General features: G+C 43.6%; 1 protein-coding gene and 1 long non-coding RNA gene across 7 annotated transcripts in view; one reads left to right on the top strand and one right to left on the bottom strand.

Moving 5' to 3' along the window:
* The window catches only part of ARMC8 (armadillo repeat containing 8), a 199406-nt gene that overhangs the window by 131617 nt on the left and 46911 nt on the right, over positions 1-20878 (bottom strand). For all 6 annotated transcript variants that reach the window (XM_030576125.1, XM_030576122.1, XM_030576120.1 and 3 more), the window contains 2 exons: positions 1150-1292; positions 951-1048 (listed from right to left, as the gene is read on the bottom strand). In XM_030576125.1, coding sequence (XP_030431985.1) covers positions 951-1048; positions 1150-1292 — 241 coding nt within the window. The remainder of the gene's footprint in view (positions 1-950; positions 1049-1149; positions 1293-20878) is intronic.
* Positions 4383-20878, top strand: part of LOC115657842 — a 59554-nt gene continuing 43058 nt past the window's right edge. Inside the window, exons 1-3 of the long non-coding RNA XR_004002070.1 lie at positions 4383-4461; positions 4574-4642; positions 10054-10140. This is a non-coding gene — a long non-coding RNA (uncharacterized LOC115657842). The remainder of the gene's footprint in view (positions 4462-4573; positions 4643-10053; positions 10141-20878) is intronic.

Raw genomic sequence — 20878 nt, 5'->3', positions numbered from 1 at the left:
CTTCCCTGCGGTTTGCAGGGGGGTTCGGGGAACGCGAGAGCAAACCGCGGCGAAGCTGGTCTCCTTTCCCGGTTTGCTCTCGCGTTCCCCGAACCCCCCTTGAAGCCGCCCAACAGCGCTGCAGTGTGGCCACATCTAACACCACTTGCAGCGCTGGTTGCTGTAAGTGTGGCCACTCTGCAGCGCTGGCCCTATACAGCTGTACTAATACAGCTGTAACAACCAGCGCTGCAAAATTTTAGAAGACATGGCCTAAGTGTACAAACAGGAGTGTTTTTTCCTTTAACGGAAAGCCTTTTTAATTTAGCCTGGCACATGAGACTCAAAATAGATTATTGCTGGTGATGATGCCTGAGCCAGAAAAAAAGATTATGCCAGACAAATTCTGCCCTTTCTAACAAGCTAAGGAAGAGACAATGTAGATTAACTATAAGAAGAAAAGATCTTGACAGTGAGGATCTTCCAAGCTAAATGACGGAAGCTACCTGAAATATTTAAAACTGAATAAAGCACTAAAAATGTAAGGTTAGAAGAAAATGCTGTATTGCCTGCATGATTTATTAGACCTTAGTAAGTCTTTTCTAGTTGTAACTATTATGATTCTGTGATACCATGGTTTTTTTCTCCCTCTTAAATGATCCTTGAATTAAACCAAACCATCTGTATTCTCACATCTTCTATATACACAATAGGCCACAAAGCTAGAATTTTCAGTTCATTGGTGTACAAGTGGCATCAGTAGTCAGAATCTCCCGTTGCCAAAAAATTAATGTTCACAGGATCAGGTTATCTAGACTCCTGATGCCTATGAGTGAAATATTAATAGTGTTAGTAGCACCATACCCAAATATTATCACAAACAGATGCCATCAGCACACACACATAATACAGGTTGCATTGCATGAACAGAAGTTATGTACAAGAGCAAAGATACATTGCTTAAAACTTACTGTATACAATAGTTCCTCTGGAGTTACTGGGCTGGTAAAAATGGTACGAAGACATCGTAGGCAAGCTTCAATAAACTTCAGTTCTGGTGATAGCAATCCTGTGAATATACATATAGTTTCATTCTTTTTGCTTATTTAAAACACAAGTGTTGTAGAAATAGTTACCAAAGTATATTGCATTAAATGAAAGCCAAGATACCTTGCAATAAGGCTGGGATAATATGGCAGTCTAGTAGAGATTTGACATTGTTTTCTGTACCCATCGCAAGGCTTCCTAGCACTACTGCACATTCAGTTCTCAGTTCCGTGCTGGAGGTTTCTTGCTGAAGTAAATACAGCAACCTGTAAATGGAATTACAGAATAATTCCAGTTATACAACTACCCTTTACCCAAAAAGCCTAGTTATCCAAATCCCAGTGTGCCCCCCATGTAGCCCTATGTTAATCAATCACCTGCTAGTAAATTCTCAGTCAATCTACTATCGCCTGCTGGCACTAATCAGTAGCTTAGTATTTGTATAGCAGCTCAGAAAAATGCAGAATTATGTACACAGTGGTTTTAATACAATTTTGGTGTTTTAATAAACTTAAAGTGCAAAATATTAAGCAAATATCAACATTACTCCCTTCATTCCCCATATTTCTATCTTAGTGAGACTGCAGCTCAACACAGTACTTCTGTTCATCCAAATGCCTAGTTATCTAATCTTCTAGATGTCCCTAGGCCATCTGAATAAATAAGAAAGTGTACTGAATTTACAGAGGAATATTCAGCCTGAAGAAAACCATAGCATCACAGCTTCAAATTCAAGCGCAGCCTGTCACGTAAAAAGAACACTGTTCCTACTGGAGGGAATGACAGAATCGAAACAAGAGGATAAAACAAACATCCTACAATAGTCATTCAGGTATTTTTACAATAAATATTACTGTATCTGTGGGAGTAGACTTCCCATTATTACAGAAAGGTACTGTATTCTGAATCTTCTAGAAAGATAACAGCACAATAATGACTGACATCCTAGAAAACATCCTACTAGATACTGGTACAATTCAAAATTTGAGAGAGAGACTTGTGATAATTTTATTTAGTTTAAATCAGTGTCCTAATGCCCCATCTTTACATGAACACACACAATCACTGACAAATAGGCAATCTTGTCCATGCCTGTAAATAGATTCCCTGTTAAGAGACAATCTATCAATTTGTAATGGAATATTGGGTAAGCCACACCCTTTAGCAATCATGAAAGCAGGTCAATAGTGAGAAGTTTGGGGCCCAACTGTTCCTCTTATAGAAACATAGGAACTGAGCCAAAAACCCAGTGGAGTCCTCCAGAGAACATGCATGCGGGCATGTATACACGCTCACACCCTGTTAACAAGTGAGAACAAAATTGCCTTAGTCTCATTCATAGACAATCCATCTGAAACAGACTGCTGGGAATTAGCAAGTCCAAAACCTAGAAAAAAGGCAAGAGAGCTAGGGAACCTATATATGAACGGAGGACAGAAGACTACAAAAATTTAGCATCAAAGGCATCAATGTTTTAAAAACAGTCCTTAAAAACAAAACAAACGTTGTTCTGTTGCAGACTCTCTCAAAAAATGCTTTATTTCTCTTCTCATACAATGGAAATAGATTTTGTACAAAGCTCTTAAACTGAAAGGTGATAAGATTTACCATTCTCCTTAAGTGACTTAACTGCTACCCACATTCACCAGGTGAAAGCTATCTTACAGGGACCAAGGCCTTTGTTCTTACTATTGTATAATATTAACAAGGCAGTGGTTTTCCTGAATGGCTTTCGAGACTGAAGTAGGTCTTCCACGAGTTCTTCACAGAGACTCCAGTTCCATAGGCACATCTTGTCACAATCCAGGCAGTAAGTCTGAACTTGCCAGGGCTTTGGGAACCAACTGGACCCTTCTTCAAGAAATCTTTCAGGAGTAACTGCGGGGGAAGACAGGCTGACTTCTTCAGATTGGAGAAATATGCTGTAAATACAGACTATAAGGGACATGCTGACCTTGTCTTTTCCCATTTTACTGGCCACCTGAGTTGAAAGGGGAAAGAGAAGTGCATACCTGAAGATCCAACCAGGTGAGAAGACTTCTATTTTCCTTAAGTTTTTCTCCTAATGTTTGGACCATAAAATATGCTACTTCTAGTTGCATTTTGGTGCAAAAAGCACTTCTGCAGAGTTCCATTCAGTGCTGTTAAAATGCTTCCCAGTACCCAATGTGTGAAAACTCAGCTTGAATGTTGAGTTTCCCCTGAATACAGTACACAAACTATAATGCTTTGATTCTCTAGAAGATGGTAGATTGAAGAGTTTCCATTCTCAGGTACAAGGTGTATATGCTACCATGATGATATATAAAAAGGCTGTTCCAGCAGAATGATGTTCCTTTGCATGCCATAGGTGATTGCTTTCCTTAATAGCAAAAAAAAAAATCCATGCATGTCCCCCTAGCTGGTCAGGTGTCTGCTGTGATCCAGATAGATTGGGATCTTGAGTTGAGGTTTCCCCTAGGCCAGGTTTCTAGAATCATTCCACCATTTTAGAGACAAATTTGCAGTGGTGGGAGTGATCTAATTGAGCAGAGATACTAGGAGGAGAACCCCGGGATCTAATTGAGCAGAGATACTAGGAAGAGAACTATAAAAGAAAATATCTGAGAGGAAAGGCCACTGGATTGCATCTCAGCATGATACTATCAAGCCTCAGAAAAGAAGGACTTGCTGGATGAAGTATTGGGTCTAAGCCAAGGCTTTGTTTCTCTGTAGTCCATGAGCAGGATAACTTTGTCGAGATGGATTGTTGTGATGGAGATAAGCAGCTCTTTTCCCAGATGATCATACATCTATGCTGATAGACCAGAGAGAGAGAGAGAGAGACCTGGACTCCCTTTTATCAGCACTGCAATCAAATTAAGAGACCCACTGCCTGGAGAAATATGTGGATACTCTCTCCTCAGCAGAAGGAAAATCAGCACCTGCTAATATTTTGGAGACATCTCATGGGATTGAAGGAGGAGGTTCACTTACTGAATTTAAGTCTCCCCCACTACAAACCTGAAGTGTCTTGAGTCGGAAGAATGGACTAGGACACGGAGAAATGGTTCTCTGAGGTCTGTGGAGCATACAAACACTAGAACCTCAGAGTTACAGACACATTGGGAATGGAATTTGTCTGTAACTCTCAAATATTCCTAACTCTGAACAAAGTGCAATTTGGGCTCCAGATCCAGCAACTGACTCTCCAGGCCAGGTTTCAGTGGTAGCTGAGTTCCCTACTCAGTACTGGTATGAGTTTGCAAGCTTGTCCCCCTCCTTGCGGGCTGTGTGTGTGTATAAATAGCATGTCCTCCTTAGGGGGGGGAGGTGTTAAAAACAGCACATGCCCCTCCCAGCCAGGGGAGGGGTGAAGAAAATGGTGCAGACCCCAATGCTCCTCCTGCTCTGTTGGCTCCAGCTGCCTTGGGCCAGCAGCAGAAGCGTTTCGCTGTAAGTGGCTGCCCCGTGTACAGGGGTGGGGACAGGCAGCCCAAATGTGCCGATCTCTAAGACGCAATACAGGCACAGTACAATATTTGTCTTTTTTTGTCTTTTTTTGCAGGGGAGGGGCAGGTGTCTCTGCTGCTGCCTGATTGATTATTTCCAGTTTCACTTGGTGTCTGCTTGACTGGTCAGTCCATAACTCTGATGTTTGTATCTTTGAGATTCTACTGTAGTCCTTTTCCTAGATCTCTTGGATTAAGATGGTGTGCTCTATTCAGTAACATGTGCATCATGAATCAGATTTAAATTGTTGTGAGGAGTCTAGAAAGGACAATGCTTTTCCTCTCCTTCAATACAACAAAGACCCTTCTTCGAGGATTCTAACTTTTAGCTTAATCTCTTTTTCCTGGTGTGGGGACCTGAGGCAGGAAGAGGGGAAAAGAAATGTGAGGAATGATATCTACAGGCAGGGGTGAAAGTAACTTAAAGGACTTTCTGGTACTCCAGAGTCCTGTGGAGGGGGAGGGGCCTCAACTGGAAGAGGCATGGCCTGTATTTGGAAGAGGTGGGGCCTTTAAACCCCAGGGCTTTTAAATCAGGATTTAAAGGGCTCGGGGATTCAGCTGAAGCTAGGGGCTAGGCCCTTTAAATCACCCCCAGAGCTACCAGCTGCAGAGGCGGCTGGTAGCCCTGGGGGTTGGGCAGGGGTGAAAGTAATTTACATTTCTTACCCATATGGTCCAGTCGCAAGCAACTCACCTCTCCTGCGTACTTCATGGATCCCTCCCATTGCATAACATAGATAGAGAAAATAAAGCTACTATTACTACTACTAGTACTGTCTGTAATAAAACTTTACTATTGGAATAAGCCTAAAAAAGTGAAAACTCACTGTCACATTTTTCTCCGTGTCTTCCCTCCTCCTCCTCCAGCCAGGCTGCAGACACTAAGCTCCGTGCTTTCTCCCTGCCTGGCACTGAGCAGCAGCTGCGGGGGCTTCCCTCTAGCTTGCAGCAGGGAGCAGGGAGACTGGCTGAGGGAGGGAGAAGCCTGCCTCCTGCATAAGAACAGTTTAAACTCAACTGTTCCCTGCTCAATTCAGTACCATTTCAAAGAGGATCTGCAAGCAGTTTGGACATCATAACTATGATCCTCTGCTGGGGAGGGAATGGGATAGATTTGAACTTGGAAATGGTTCCTGATTTTGATTGTGTTTTTTGTGTATAGGAGGATCCCCTCATCCCAGGGCCTGCCATAGTCACATACACATTCCCCCCCACCCAACAACAACAACTGGGAGTGAAATTAGCAAGGATGCCAGAAACAGCTTCTAACCCTGGGGGCTGAAATGCGCAGGGAACAGCTGAGTTTAAACTGTTCTTATGCAGGCAGCAGCAGCAGGCATCTCAGCCAGTGTCCCTACTGCAAGCTAGAGCCTAGAGGAGAACCCCTGCTGGGGGAGGAATGCAGAGCCTTGTCTGCAGCCTAGCTGGAGGAAGGAGAGGGAGGAGACGAGAAACCAATGTGACTGCGAGTTTTCCCCTTCCACCTGCTTTTATTAGCTCCAGATTTAAGCTGTGCAGCCAAATGCTTGTATTTATTGTGTATATTAGTATTGGAGAGAGATCCCCTTATTCCTTGGGGGCAGACAAGGACTGCCCCTGCCATGGTCAAACACACCCTCCCCATTCCCCCCAGCAACCGTGAGTGAAATTAACAAGGATGCCAGAAACCACTCCTAACCCTGAGGCCTGAACCACTCAGGGAACAGCTGAGTTTAAACTATTCTTATACAGGGAGCAGGCTTCTCCCCACCTTAACTAGTCTCCTTTTCTTACTGGTCCTCCCTACCGACCCGTACCTGCTTACTTTCACCTCTGTCTACAGATGAGGACTTGAGCCTTACGAGATCACACACTGACCAGGCTTGGCTTCCTCCTCACAAGTCCTTCACTGTGCTGCATCAGACTGTGGAGGCTGGGAGGCTAAATAGCGAGTATTTTAGCCACTAGTAATGGGCTTCCCTCAGAAGACTCACAAATGCAGAGAACATCCCTAAACCCAACCCCACAGACCAGTGTTCAGATTTCCTTAACCCTGCAGGGATTATGCTTCAGACAGAGGGCAGCCCAGGCCTCATCTCCAGCCTACAGCAGTGCACACTGTCACCCCTTACGAGGAGTCAGTATAGACCTATGGTCTAATGCTTGTCCAAGGCAAGGGGAAGCCCAATTCCTTGCAGTAAGGGGAGTAGGCACTATTACAAAGAACTAGCTGCATTTCCTGCTATGAGTCATCTCAGCTAACGAATTTGGGTTCAGAGTCTACTAGGTGAGGAGTGTGAGAGGAGAGAGTACACTGGAAAAGACTAGCTGTCAGGATTGCTCAAACAGGCTGAGAGCACAGCCTGTTCCTTCAGAGACAGCACACTGGGCTTGTGACATACCTCACAGTTTATATAAGGGGAGCAGTGAGATCCCAAAACTTCTAACCAATGAGCTGCCTCCACGAGTGCCTGTGGGGCACCTAACCCTTTAATTTGTTCCAGTGTACAAGAATGCAGAAACATATTCTCATCTTCACTTCACTACTGCAGAGAACTTCATGCAGAAGCCAATGGAGTTATACTTTATTTATACCAACGTAAATTGAGAACAGAGTCTTGGGAAGAGTCAACAGGTTTTGGAAGGAGGTTCTCAAAAGAGCACTTTCAGACCTTTCAGATTATTAATATACTCTAACAAATGCCTTATAGACATATATATATATGCACGTGGTCACTACAAGGCACAGTTAGCAGCGTTTGAGTGCCTTATCTGTGTGTTTGCACACCTCAGTGTGTTTGGATTTTTAAGTTAAGGTTAAACTCTAAATTCCTGGGTTTGTAATACTTACTTTGGGAATAATTACACCATTGCTTAATAATTTTACTGCCAGATCTCAAATACATACTCTCAATCTTAACTCTAGCTTAACTTTTTTTTTTTATTTATTTTTTTGTCTTGAGAGACTGGGTGGGTGGACCAACTTGTTAGTGACAGAGACAAGCTTTCAAGCTCACACAGAGCTCTTCTTCAGGTCTGGGGCCTTGGCTACACTCACACTTTACAGCGCTGCAACTGGGGTGTGAAAAAACACCCCCCTGAGCGCTGCAAGATACAGCGCTGTAAAGCGTCAGTGTAATCAGGGCAGCAGCACTGGGAGCGCGGCTCCCAGCGCTGCACGCTACACCCGTAAGGGATGTGGTTTACATGCAGCGCTGGGAGAGCTCTCTCCCAGCGCTGCCACTCTGACTACACTCACACTTCGAAGCGCTGCCGGGGCAGCGCTTTGAAATTCCAAATGTAGCCATACCCTAAGAAAGGAACTCCCACATCACAGCAAAATACAAAGTGGAACAGACTGTTTAACATAAATAGTTCGCACACATTGTAAGGAACTATACAAAGTAGAGTGGCCCATTAACAGCTCTGCAGTCATAAGACAAAAAAAGGGAGGTGGGGGTTAGTGGTTTACAGATTGTTGTAGTAAGCCATAAATACAGTTTGTCTGGTTCAGTCCATGATTTTTGGTGTCTAGCAAAGTAATGAATTTAGACTCCGAGGCTCATCTTTTCAAAGTGTTATGCAGGTTTCCTTTGAGGATGAGGAATGATAGGTCAGATATAGGAGTGATCACTTTGTGAAACGTGTTCATGCATAGGTAGGTGATGCTGTTTTTATCTTTTATCATTTGCCTATGAGAGTTCATTCACGAGATTGTCTGCTTTTACCACACAGTTATTGGTGTATTTAGTGCACTGGATGAGGTATACCATATGTAATAAGCCTGTGTAGAATCCACAGCTCTTAAAAGTTGTGTTGTGGGAGGTGTTGATTATTCTATCACTGAAGATAGGTCTGCAGATTTTGCATCTGTTCTGGCAGGGTCTGGTGCCACTCTGAGGTGGTGCATCCTGGTCTGTGGGGAGCTTATTTCTGATGATGAGTTTAGAGAGGCTGCGGGAGAGGGGTTGTTTGAAGGTCAGAACAAGAGGTGTTCAGGAAAGATTTATTTCACGATGGGGTCCCCGCTGAGTTTGGGTTGTAGTTGTTTGAGGATACCCTGTACGGGAACCGCGTGGGCTGGTAAGTGACAACTAGGGGCGTGCAGTCAGCATGGGTTTTATTTCTGTATTGAAGGAGGTTCTTCTGAGGTATTTCGGTTGTCTGTTCTATGATGTGATCTCCTCCTCTGGTGGAGTGTCCTTGTTTGGTGAAGGCGGTTTTAAATGTGTTATGGTGTATATCCTGAACTTTTCCTCAAAGCACATTCTGTCATATCCGAGTGCCTGGATGTAGATAACAGATTTCATGGTGTGTTTTGGGTGGTTACTAAAATCTTGAAGGTAGAGGTGGAGGTCCATGGGTTTCTTGTATATGATTGTCTGTAGGGTTACATTGTTGAAGCTGCTTTTGGTGTCCAGGAAGTTGATGCTCGTGCGGGAGTGTTCCAGAAAGAGTTTAATGGACAGGTGGTGGTTGTTGAAGTTGTGGTAGAAATCTATGAGGGAGTTTAAGCCATATATCCAGAGGATGAAAATATCATTGATATCTCTCAGGCATTTCATTTATTTTGTAGTGCATCTGTCCAGAAATTATTCTTCTTCAAGGTGGCCTAAGAAGAAGTTGGCATATTGGTAAGCAAACTTAGTAACCATGGCTGGTCCCATGGTTTGGACAAAGTGTTTGTCATTGGAGGTAAAATTGTTAGGGGTGAGGATGAAGTGGATGAGTTTGGCTATGTGTTTGGGGTGGATATCTGAGGGTTGTCCACTGTCTTGTAAATATATTTGAGGCAGGCAGCTATGCAGTCATTGTGGTATACAGGGTAGTGAAATCCATGATGGAGAAGATGTTCAGAAGGAGGTTGTTAATATTGTGGAGTTTGTGGAGGAAGTCAGTTGTGTCCTGGAGGAAGTGGCGAGTGGTTCAGTAAGAGTGCTGTGGCCAAATATGATGGGTCTGCCTAGATTCCCCTGTTTGTGTATCTTGGAAAGCCTGTAGAAGATCCCTGGGGTGAGTTCATACACAACCCTTTCAACAGATGAGCCTGGGAGCTTAAATTGCTAGACACTAAAAATCATGGTCCTAATACAGACACTGGATTTATGGCTTATTACAACAGGTGGATATTTTGATTGACATGACAGTCTACAGAGACCTTTGGCAGGAGGAGAAGATGGGTATGTAATGTGACCTTGTCACTGCAGAAGGTAGTGTAAGGTGGGTCAGCCATGACCAGTCCAATTTTTCCTACCCTGCTGACCAAGGTGATGGCTATTAGGAATGAGATCTTGAGGGAGGAATGAAGGAATGAGCAGGGGACCATAGGTTTGAAAGGAATATTTCTAAAGGCATTCAAGACAAAGTCAAGATCCCATTGGGGTGTGGGGTTCCAGACATGAGGAAACAAGTTAGATAGACCCTTAAAGAATCTGGTCATGCTAGGGTGAGCAAAAATTGAGAAACCCTTGACAGGCAAATGGAAAGCCATGATAGCTGCCAGGTGCACCCTGAAAGAGCTCATAGATAGACCTTATATTTTTAATTCCGGCAGGTAATAAAGGATCCTTGAGAGAGGATTTTCAGAAGTGAATATGGAGTGACGAGAACACCAGAAAAGGAAATGTTTCCACTTCCGCAGGTAAGTCTTACATGTGAAAGGCTTCCAACTATTCAAAAGTATAGACTGGATCTCAACAGAGCAGTGTAATTCTAAATTAGAGAATTGAGGAGCCAGGTTACTATGAGGTCCAGAGACATAAGGTTGAGGTGGCTCATGGTGCTCGAGTTGCGTGTCGGGGGTCTGATCTGAGCAGGAGGTGTCAAGGTATCAAAACAGAAAGGTGGGATAAATCTAAGTACCACATTTGTCTGTGCCGAGATGGGGCTATTAAGATGACCCTTGCTTCCTCCTGCTTCTGTCTGATTAATGTCCTGAGGATTACAAGAGTTGGTGGGTAGGCACAGAAGAGAATATAGGGCCAGGAAACTAGAAGGGTATCTCATAAAAAGTTAAGTATCAGGGGTAGCCGTGTTAGTCTGAATCTGTAAAAAGCGATAAAGAGTCCTTTGGCACCTTATAGACTAACAGGCATATTGGAGCATAAGCTTTCGTGGGTGAATGCATCTGACAAAGTGAGTATTCATCCACAAAAGCTTATGCTCCAATACGTCTGTTAGTCTATAACGGGGTAGGCAACCTATGGCATCCGAGCTGATTTTCAGTGGCACTCTCACTGCTCTGGTCCTGGCCACCAGTCCAGGGCCTCTGCATTTTAATTTAATTTTAAATGAAGCTTCTTAAACATTTTTTAAAACCTTATTTACTTTACATACAACAGTTTAGTTATATATTATTGACTTATAGAAAGAGACCTTCTAAAAATGTTAAAATGTATGACTGGCACGCGAAACCTTAAATTAGCGTGAATAAATGAAGACTCAGCACACCACTTCTGAAAGGTTGCCGAACCCTGGTCTATAAGGTGCCACAGGACTTTTTGTCCCTTTCATAAAAAGTTGTGGCCACATCCCCTTTTAAGTAGAACATTTGTTATTGGTCGGGGTTGCAGGGAGGTCTGTTAAGGGGAGGCCCCAGGCTTTCAGGATCCTGTGGAAGATCAGGTAATTGAGCTCCCACTCATAATCCTGATGGAAGTTTCTGCTCGGGGCATCTATTGTCATGCTCTGGAGGCCTGATAGGTAAATCATAGAAATCTATGTGGCGCGCCACACACCAATTCTATAGTTTTAGCAATTCTGTGAATAAGGACTAAGATCCTGCTTCCCTTTATTGATTTATACAGTACTTTACCACCCTTCTATCATTAATTCTCACATGAAAAAGGACTGACATGCAAACAAACTGCTCTTAGATCTAAAATGTTGATGTGAAGCACCGTTGATGTGAAGCACCGTTTCTTGTGGAGACCATTTGCCATGTGCTGTGGAACTTTGTAATTCCCCGGCCTAAGAGGGAGGCATCCATTGTAATGATTCATACTGTTGGCAGGCATGAGAATGGTGCTCCCATACAGATCTTCAAGGGTCTTCCCACCACGTGAGGTACTCAAGCACCCATGGACGTACGAAAACTCATTAGGCCAGGCTGTGTTTGTTCAGTGTATATAGGATTTTGAGCCAAGCCGGAAGACATTGGAGATGTACTCTCACGTGTTGTATCACAAAATGTCAAAGCTGACAAATGACCTACAATTTAGAAGCAAGTTATTCCTGATGTCAGGGGACTCAGCTGTAGGATGGTGATAGACTAGATATGGCAGAAAACCTGTCCTCTGGTAGGCAGGTTCTGGCAGTCCAGGAGTCCAGCATAGTTCCAATGAAATCTATCCTCTAAATGGGTGTTCAAGTGGACTTTTTCAGGTTCATATGAAGGCCCAAAGATTGGAACAAGGTTAGGGCCTGGATGGTTGCCGACAGAACCCCTGTTACAGAACGTCCCTTGAGAAGCTAATCATTCAGTCAGGAAGACTGCAATACTGTTTCGATGCAGGTAAGCTCCAACTACTGAGAGGACCCTTGTAAAAACTCATAGGGCCGTGGAAAGTCCAAAGGGGAGGATGCAGTATTGTCTGTGTTCTGAGCAGACGACAAAGCACAGAAATTGTTTGTAGGAGGGAAGTATGGTGACATGAAAATACACATCTTAGAGGTTGGGCTCAGTAACCAATTCCCCCATTTAGGGATCGGATTATGGCAGCCAGTGTCACGATCATAAAATACTGTGCATGGTGTTCAGGTTCCTGAGATCCAGAATCAGTTGCCAACCACTGTTTTTTTTGGGAACCAAAAAATAATATGAAATAAAACCCTCTTTCTTCAAATTCTGAGGGAACTGGCTCTGTCATCCGCAGATGCAGAAAGGATTGAACCATTTACTTTAAAAAAATCCCTGTGAGAGGGATCCCTGAAGAGGGAAGGACAACGAGCGATAGATTGAAAGTATACAGAGCAGAGAGTAGTGACCACCTCTAAAATCTACTTGTTTGTGGCAATAAGCTAACAAACAGATAGAAATCAAGATAGGCGATCCCAGAAGGAAGGGTAAAGGAGGAGTACATGCAGCAGACTCATGAGAGGGAATTTTGTGAGGCCAAATAGACTGTCAAAATGGTTGTTTGGAGGCCAGGTAGGGGTCTCTGTTGGGCATGATCTCTCTTTTGAGACCTGGATCTCTTTCTGGGAGGTTCTGCAAGGCTGGAATAGGTGTGATCCAGATGGTACTGGAATGGCCAGGATCTTTGTGCTGTCTGGGATTTACTAAGAAACTTCTTTGTTCCAGGTCCATAAATCCTGAGCAACCTAAGGTTGCCCTTGAGGGCGCACAGTGAGCTGTCACTGTCACCACTGAACAGCTGCAGCCTTTCAAAGGGGAGGGCTTCTATTTGTACTTCTCTCGCGAGGCCAAAAGACTGGTGGCAAGATGCTCGTTGCACAGCCACAGCCTCATTGAGAACAGCCTGTAAGGAAGCTCTGGTGATTAGTTAGCCTTCAGAAAAGAGGGCTTGGTATTGTGGAAAATCATCAATAAAATGAGTAAATTTTGCAGTTACTGAAATCATTAGTTTTGTCATCAGAGTCTGATAAATTTATTACTTGAAACTGAAGAGCAGCAGAGTAATAGCTCTTCCTGCAGGGAGGTCTAAGTGTTTTGCCTCCCCATCCGAAAGTGTGGATCTTGAGTATGTCTTGCTGCTTCTCTTGTTGACTGCAAGCACTACAACAGAGCTGGATGTGGGGTAAGAAATATTTCAGCCTTTTGGCTGATATGTATATTTTGTCTGTCCATTTACAAGTAGGTACAAGAGCGTCAGGGGTCTGCCACAAATAATGGGCTAGAGACAAAAGTGCTTCAATAACAGGCAACGCTATTTTACGTTGAGGGGTGATGTGAAGAATATCCACACAAAAATGCCTGAGCAGCCCCCCATATTCTTGCCGCAGGGCATGAGGATGAGTGGGGTACATGTGTGGGTCAAATAGACACTGATACCAGAAATCTCCAATCAAAGATGCAGGTGCACCTGAAGTGGTGAACCTACAGGGACAACTCGAAAAAACAATCATGCACTACGCTGTAAGTTCTGCTAACGTACGTTTTACTGTTTTATTTCATGAAGTAATACAACTTAGTGACAGCTAATGTAGAAAAAGCTGAAATATTCAATGCTTTTTTTGCCTCGGTCTTCACAGATAAGGTCGGCTCCCACACTGCTGTCCTGGGCAACAGTATGGGGAGGGGGTGAGCAGCCCTCAGTGCTGAAAGAACAGGTTAAGGACTATTTAGAAAAGCTGGACATGCACAAGTCCATGGGTCCAGATGTAATGCATCCAAGGGTGCTGAGGGAATTAGCTGATGAGACTGCAGAGCCATTGGCCATTATCTCTGAAAACTCGTGGCGAACGAGGGAGGTCCCAGACGATTGCAAATATAGTGCCATCTTTAAAAAGGCGAAAAAGAATCCAGGGAACTACAGATCAGTCAGCCTCACCTCAGTCCCTGGAAAAATCATAGAGCAGGTCCTCGAGGAAACCATTTGAAGCACTTGGAGGAGAGGAAAGTGATCAGGAACAGTCAACATGGATTCACCAAAGGCAAGTCATGCCTGACTAACCTGATTCCCTTCTATGATGAGATAACTGGCTCTGTGGATATGGGGAAAGCAGTGGACGTGATATATCTTGACTTTAGCAAAGCTTTTGATATGGTCTCCCACAGTATTCTTGTCAGCAAGTTTAAAAGATATGGATTGGATGAATGACAAAAGCTGGCTAGATTGTCGGTCTCAATGGGTAGTGATCAACAGCTCAATGTGTAGTTGGCAGCAGGATCAAGCTGAGTGCCCCAGGGGACAATCCTGCGGCTGGTTTTGTTCAACATCTTTATTAATAATCTGGATGATGGGATGGATTGCATCCTCCGGAAGTTTGCAGATGACACTAAACTGAGGGGAGTGGTAGATATACTGGAGGGTAAGAATAGGGTCCAGAGTGACCTAGACAAATTGGAGGATTGGGCCAAAAGAAATCTAATGAGGTTCAACAAGGACAAATGCAGAGCCCTCCACTTTGGACAGAAGAATCCCACGCACTGCTACAGGCTGGGGACCAACTGGCTAAGCAGCAGTTCTGCAGAAATTTTCTGGGGATTACAGTGGATGAGAAGCTGGATATGAGTCAGCAGGGTTCCCTTGTTGCCAAGAAGGCTAACGGCATATTGGGCTGCATTAGTAGGAGCACTGCCGGCAGATCGAGGAAAGTGATTATTCCCCTCTATTCGGCACTGGTGAGGCCACATCTGGAGTATGCGTCCAGATTTGGGGTCCCCACTACAGAAAGGATGCAGCAACCTCGGTTCGTATCCGAGTCAAGGCATCACTTCGACAGCGATATCACAGCATGTGGGCCCTGCCACCTTTTTTGGGGGGATGGATACCTCAGTGGTTTGAGCATTGGCCTGCTAAACCCAGAGTTGTGAGTTCAATCCTTGAGGGTGCCATTTAGGGATCTAGGGCAAAAATCTGTCTGGGGATTGGTCCTGCTTTGAGCAGGGGGTTGGACTAGATGACCTCCTGAGGTCCCTTCCAACCCTGATATCCTATGATGTGGACAAATTGAAGAGAGTCCAGCGGAGGGCAACGATTAGGGGATTGGGGCACATGACTTATGAGGAGAGGCCAGGGAACTGGGCTTGTTCAGTCTACAAAAGAAAGGGAGGCTGGGTGGATTTGATAGCAGCCTTCAACTACCTGAAAGGGAGCTCTAAAGAGCATGCAGCTCAGCTGTTCTCAGTGGTGACAGATGACAGAACAAGGAACAATGGTCTCAAGTTGCAGTGAGGGAGGGCTAGGTTGGATATTAGGAAACACTATTTCACTAGGAGGGTGGTGAAGCACTGGCATGGGTTACCTAGGGAGGTGGTGGAATCTCCATCCTTAGAGGTTTTTAAGGCCCAGCTTGACAAAGCCCTGGCTGGAATCATTTAGTTGGTGTTGGACTAGATGACCCGCTGAGGTCTCTTCCAACCCTAATCTTCTATGATTCTATTAATATAACCAAGATTTTTTTTTGAAGGAGTGAAAGGAGTTCTCTATTAAAACACAGATGGAGAAAAGGACAAACAAAAGCTAATTTTTCTTAGCCCCTGTATCCTATCCAGCTGAAGTCGATACATACACATGGAAAAATTCTAGAATGCAATTTTAAACTTCTATAGATTCATCATTTCTAACACCAGAAGAAACCATTGTGATCATCTAGACTGACCTCCCACATAGCACAAGCCAAAGAACTTCACCACACTAATTTCTACAGCATGGTTTTTAGAAAAACATCAAACCTATTTTAATTCTACACTTATTATTTCAACACAGGCAAGGACATTATAAAAAAAAAATCTATATTATGATTTAACTTGATAGTAATCCTTCAATGCTCAGAGATCTGATCTCACAGACCAAAATAATGCCGTGACACTCTGGATCTCAAAGTACCAACCTGGAACCCCCATATTTACCACTGTCATATAATTATGAAATGTTTCATACAAAGTATGCCTTGTGAGGTATCATTTAAAAAGTCTTGATCTGTTGAACATTAATATCCTGTTGGAGTATATGTGTTAGCATTGTAAGCGAGGTTATGAAGTTTTGCTATATGTGTGTTACTGAAATATGTTATGAGGTTAGGAACATCCACATGCAGTCTTTCAGGTACAACAATGGAGTAGCCAGGTAGGCTGATGGCCCTTTGAAGGGAATCCACTCTCCCAATGACCATCGTAGAGACAGCATATAGACAGTGGAGAATGCCTGACCAATGGGGCTATACCCCCATATCACAAGCACAGATCTTTCCAGCAAGCTGGAAGACACTATAAAAGAGGGTCAGTGATATCATGACTTGGCCTCACTCCCCCAACTCAACACCTGGAAGAAACATATAGAGGACTGTGCCAGGGTCAGGCCACACTGCTACAGGAGAGTGCAGGAAGGAAGGTATTAGCCTTAGGATAAGCAGGTCCCTTTTCCCCAGTAATTGAGCAGGGGTTACTCTAGATTAATTAGGAACCGTGGAGCCAATTAAGAACCTGCCAGAATGGGTTAAAAGTCTTCTCCCCAGCCAGTCAACAGGGGAAACAGGCATTGTGACAGTGAAGGTGAGGTTCTGGACAGCTGAGTGGTGCGGAAGCTGACAAGGACTAGGGGAGAACCCCACAGGTAGAGAGACTGGGGAGAAACTCTAGCCTAAACTGGAGCTAAGGACCCTTCCAAAGACCTGAAGAAAAGGACCCCGCCAGAGACCCGGGGCTCCCACTCCCGCAGCAGGAGGGTTGGGCAGAACCCTGTCCAAACGAAGTGGGGACAATAAGCCAAGGGGCATGGGGAAATAACCCAGGGAAGCTAGCAGCTTTCTTGGGAACTGGCAGTGTGAGGCTGTTACTTGTAGGGTCCCTGGGTTGGGGCCCAGAGCCCCCCCACACCCTCTTTTCCTCTCACTGGATGTCCACCGATGAGGCCAGAAGCCCCAGTGAAGCAGTGAGGGCCTAGCAGGCTCAGAAACAGGAAGACCACTTGGGGACAGAATTTCCCTACCCACTATAAACAGGTGGGGAGGGGGAATTCTGAGAGACGAGACGGTATCCTGACCCACCACTAGAAGGAAGCATGGGACCCACTGAGATGAAGAAGCCCTGCTACAGGACAAAGACTTTGAAATAGGAAGGGTGGTCCCTGGCTGGAAAAGAGTCCTATCCTGCGTATTGAAGATATGTGACCTGTTTGTACCATCTATCAGGGTGAGACATTGCTTGATTCAAATCCTGTTTAGTTTATAAAACTCAGATTGCCAATTTACTTGTATTTCTTAGGTAACCAACTTTGATCTCTACACCTGCAACTTATAATCACTTAAAATCTTTCTGTACTTAATAAATCTGTTTTACTGTTTTAGGTAAATTATGTGTTTTGGTTGAAGTGTTTGGGAAATCTCAGCTGTTTACAAAGGCTAGTTTGTCTCCTTTCCACATCAGGTGTGAGGGGGGTGGGCGGACTAGGTAATGAATTTAAGACTGTTTAGGCTTCTGAACAGGGCAACACGGTACAGTTCTGGGATGCAAAGCTGGGAGGAACTGGCTAAAGCTTCTATATTGGTGGTTCATGAGTGGCTGGGAGAAGCATTCATGTAATTCAGTTGCTTGTGTTTCTCCCTGTGGATGTCTGTGTAAGTGCACTACCTGCCAGAGGTTTATAGCTTGCCAACAGCATCACAGTGTGAGAGGGTACGCAGGTTGGTGGGACAGAGGGGTCAACGGTCCCACAATCCAGGTTGCATCCCGTGAACTCCAGCACACCCTTCCCCTAATTTTCCCCTAATTTTCATTAATATCAATTCATTATTTAGAAGTAAAACTTAAAATTGACTGATCCCAGTTTTACCAGTGTTATTCTTTGTATCTTCACACAAAAATAAACTTAATGAGATGAGCTGTCTCTAACTCTTCACAGAATGACAATAAGGCATCAGTGTGTGCATTAGCAATCTATTGTAGCAGAGTCAAAGGCCAAATGTACCCGAGGGAAGTACACCTATCACATTTAATGCATACCCTGCCTTGGCTCATTACTGTCAGAGTGGCTCATTATACATTTTACAAGTTTGTGGCCATTTATGCAATGTATCCTTCCAGCATAAAAAGTAGTTCCGGTAAAAAGGGTACACAGAGAAAAGAGGAGGAGGAAAGTTAAGAAATATATTCATCACACTGGAGGGAAGAGTGTTTATTTTCAACTCCACTTCCACACACACAAAAAAACCCACACCCACAGTTCCCAGATGTATTTAGACTCTTCTCACTGCCCCCAGAAAGCAAACTGCACTTTCAGCTGCAGACTATTTGGATTCTTTTATATATAACAAACACTAGATATGCAACTACTAGTTCACAGTAATGCTGGGCTGGAAGGGCATTATGAGTGGGATGCCACAAGGACTGGTTCTGGGTCTGGTTCTCTTCAATATCTTCATCAGTGATTTAGATAATGGCATAGAGAGTACACTTGTAAAGATTGCAGACAATACCAAGCTGGGAAGGACTGCAAGTGCTTTGAAGGATAGGGGATTAAAATTAAAAATGATCTGGACAAACTGGAGAAATGGTCTAAAGTAAATAGGATGAAATTCAATAAGGACAAATGCGAAGTACTCCACTTAGGAAGGAACAATCAGTTGCACACATACAAAATGGGAAATGACAGCCTAGAAATGATTACTGCGGAAAGGGATCTGGATGACATAGGGGATCACAAGCTAAATATGACTCAACAGTGTAACAAAAAAAGCAAACATCGTTCTGGGATGTATTAGCAGGAGTATTGTAAGCAAGATACAAGAAGTAATTCTGCCGCTCTACTCCGTGCTGATCAGGCCTCAACTGGAGTACTGTGTCCAGTTCTGGGCATCACATTTCAGGAAAGATGTGGACAAATTGGAGAAAGTCCAGAGAAGAGGGGGGGGAAATGATTAGAGGCCTAGAAAACATGACCTATGAGGGAAGATTGAAAAAATTGGGTTTGTTTAGTCTGGAGAAGACTGAGAAGGGGACATGATAACAGTTTTCAAGTACATAAAAGGTTGTTACAAGGAGGATGGAATAAAAATGTTTTTCTTAAACTCTGAGGATAGGACAAGAAGCAATGGGCTTAAATTGCAGCAAGGGAGGTTTTAGGCTGGACGTTAGAAAAAACTTCTTAACTGTCAGGGTGATTAAGCACTGGAATAAATTGCCCAGGGAGGTCGTAGAATCTCCATCATTAGGGATTTTTAAGAGCAGGTTGGACAAACACCTGTCAGGGATGGTCTAGATAATACTTAGTCCTGCTCTCTCGAGGTCCCTTCCAGTTCTATGATTCTATGTTGTACTTGGACGCTAAGCTCTTTGGGGCACGGACTGTTCTTTTGTTACGTACAGTGTTTAACACAATGCAGTCCTGATCCTCAACTGAGGTCTCTAGGTGTTGCCTTAATAGAAATAAATAGTCCAAATGTAGTATTATAGTATAGCTACCAATTTAGTTTTTAGACCAGAAATTAAGTTTAAAAGTAGCTAAATAGGCCATAAACAGCTGATGAAAGAGAGTGGACAGTAAACAACTGACACTTAACTCCTTCAGCTCCTCTATTCTCCCCATAATTACTCTTAACTCCTCCCCCCATCATCACACAAAGACTGCTTATTAATTTTGCCTCCTATTAATATTTCATCCCATGTATGTAACATAAGGCCAGGGACTGGGTGTTCATTTCAATGATCATGCCACGGCTGTGCACAGCTAAGGTATCGTCAACAGGCAGAACCAGCCAATCAGAACATGACTTTGGACAAAGCTCAACAAAACTTGTGTAGGCTGCAGTTTATGCAAAGGTAGCTTAGAGCTCCCAAAGAGGCAGCCACCTCAGTGCCAGTCTGCTCCTCTACATAAATTAGATCAGCCTGGGAGGTGCTCTAGTTCACCAGCCATTCTGTAAGTTTATGTCTACACTTGGAGCTGGGGGTGTGATTCTCAGCTCATGCAGACATTCCTATGCTTGCTTTCGAGATAGTGTGCTAAAAGTGGTAGTATACTCGGTAGCATAGACAGTGGCACTGGCTAGCCATCCCAAACACATGCCCACAGGTACATATTCGAGGTAGCCAGCCCATGACACCACAGCTGCACTATTATTTTTAGCCCACTAGCTCTATGAGCACTAGTGCAAATATTGCTATTTAAATTGGGAATCACACCCCTGGCTCCAAGTGTAGACATACCTTAAGATTAACATGTTATTCTAATTCCTGTTTCTATTCCGATGGCCCCATGTTCAATTCATGCCTTTTTTCCTTTAAAAAGACTATATTAGTACTTCATTTCCATAGCATCACAGTCAATAGAAGAAAAAAAGGGGGGGACATTCTGGTTCCCTAATTACACAGAGGATGGTACATTCTCTTAGAATTTAAACTGTATTGGTGAGCTACAAAAATAAAATTCATCAAACTTTTTCCAGAACTTTCTGTTTGGTATCTGCTTTTTTACATCATTCAAAATTTAAAATTTTAATGGGCTTAGTTTATAAACTTCCATTTATGGTTACAGAAAAGAATAGAAAAAGGCAAATAAACTCTTAAAATCTATGTTAAAAATCAAAACCACCCTAACCATTCACCACTTCTCCTGGGTTTTCCCCACACGAGATAAAACATAATAAATCATGATGACACTTTAGCTTCCAGGAATTTGAGCTTAGATATTAAAACACCAACAACATATCTTAAACTCTTAAGACTCCATAAATCTTCAATACAAGATAGAAAATAA

Source organism: Gopherus evgoodei, chromosome 9 (assembly GCF_007399415.2).
Source record: "Gopherus evgoodei ecotype Sinaloan lineage chromosome 9, rGopEvg1_v1.p, whole genome shotgun sequence".
NCBI lineage: Eukaryota > Metazoa > Chordata > Testudines > Testudinidae > Gopherus > Gopherus evgoodei.
The sequence above is the reverse complement of the archived record's forward strand: the minus strand, read 5'-3'. Positions and strand labels throughout refer to the sequence as shown.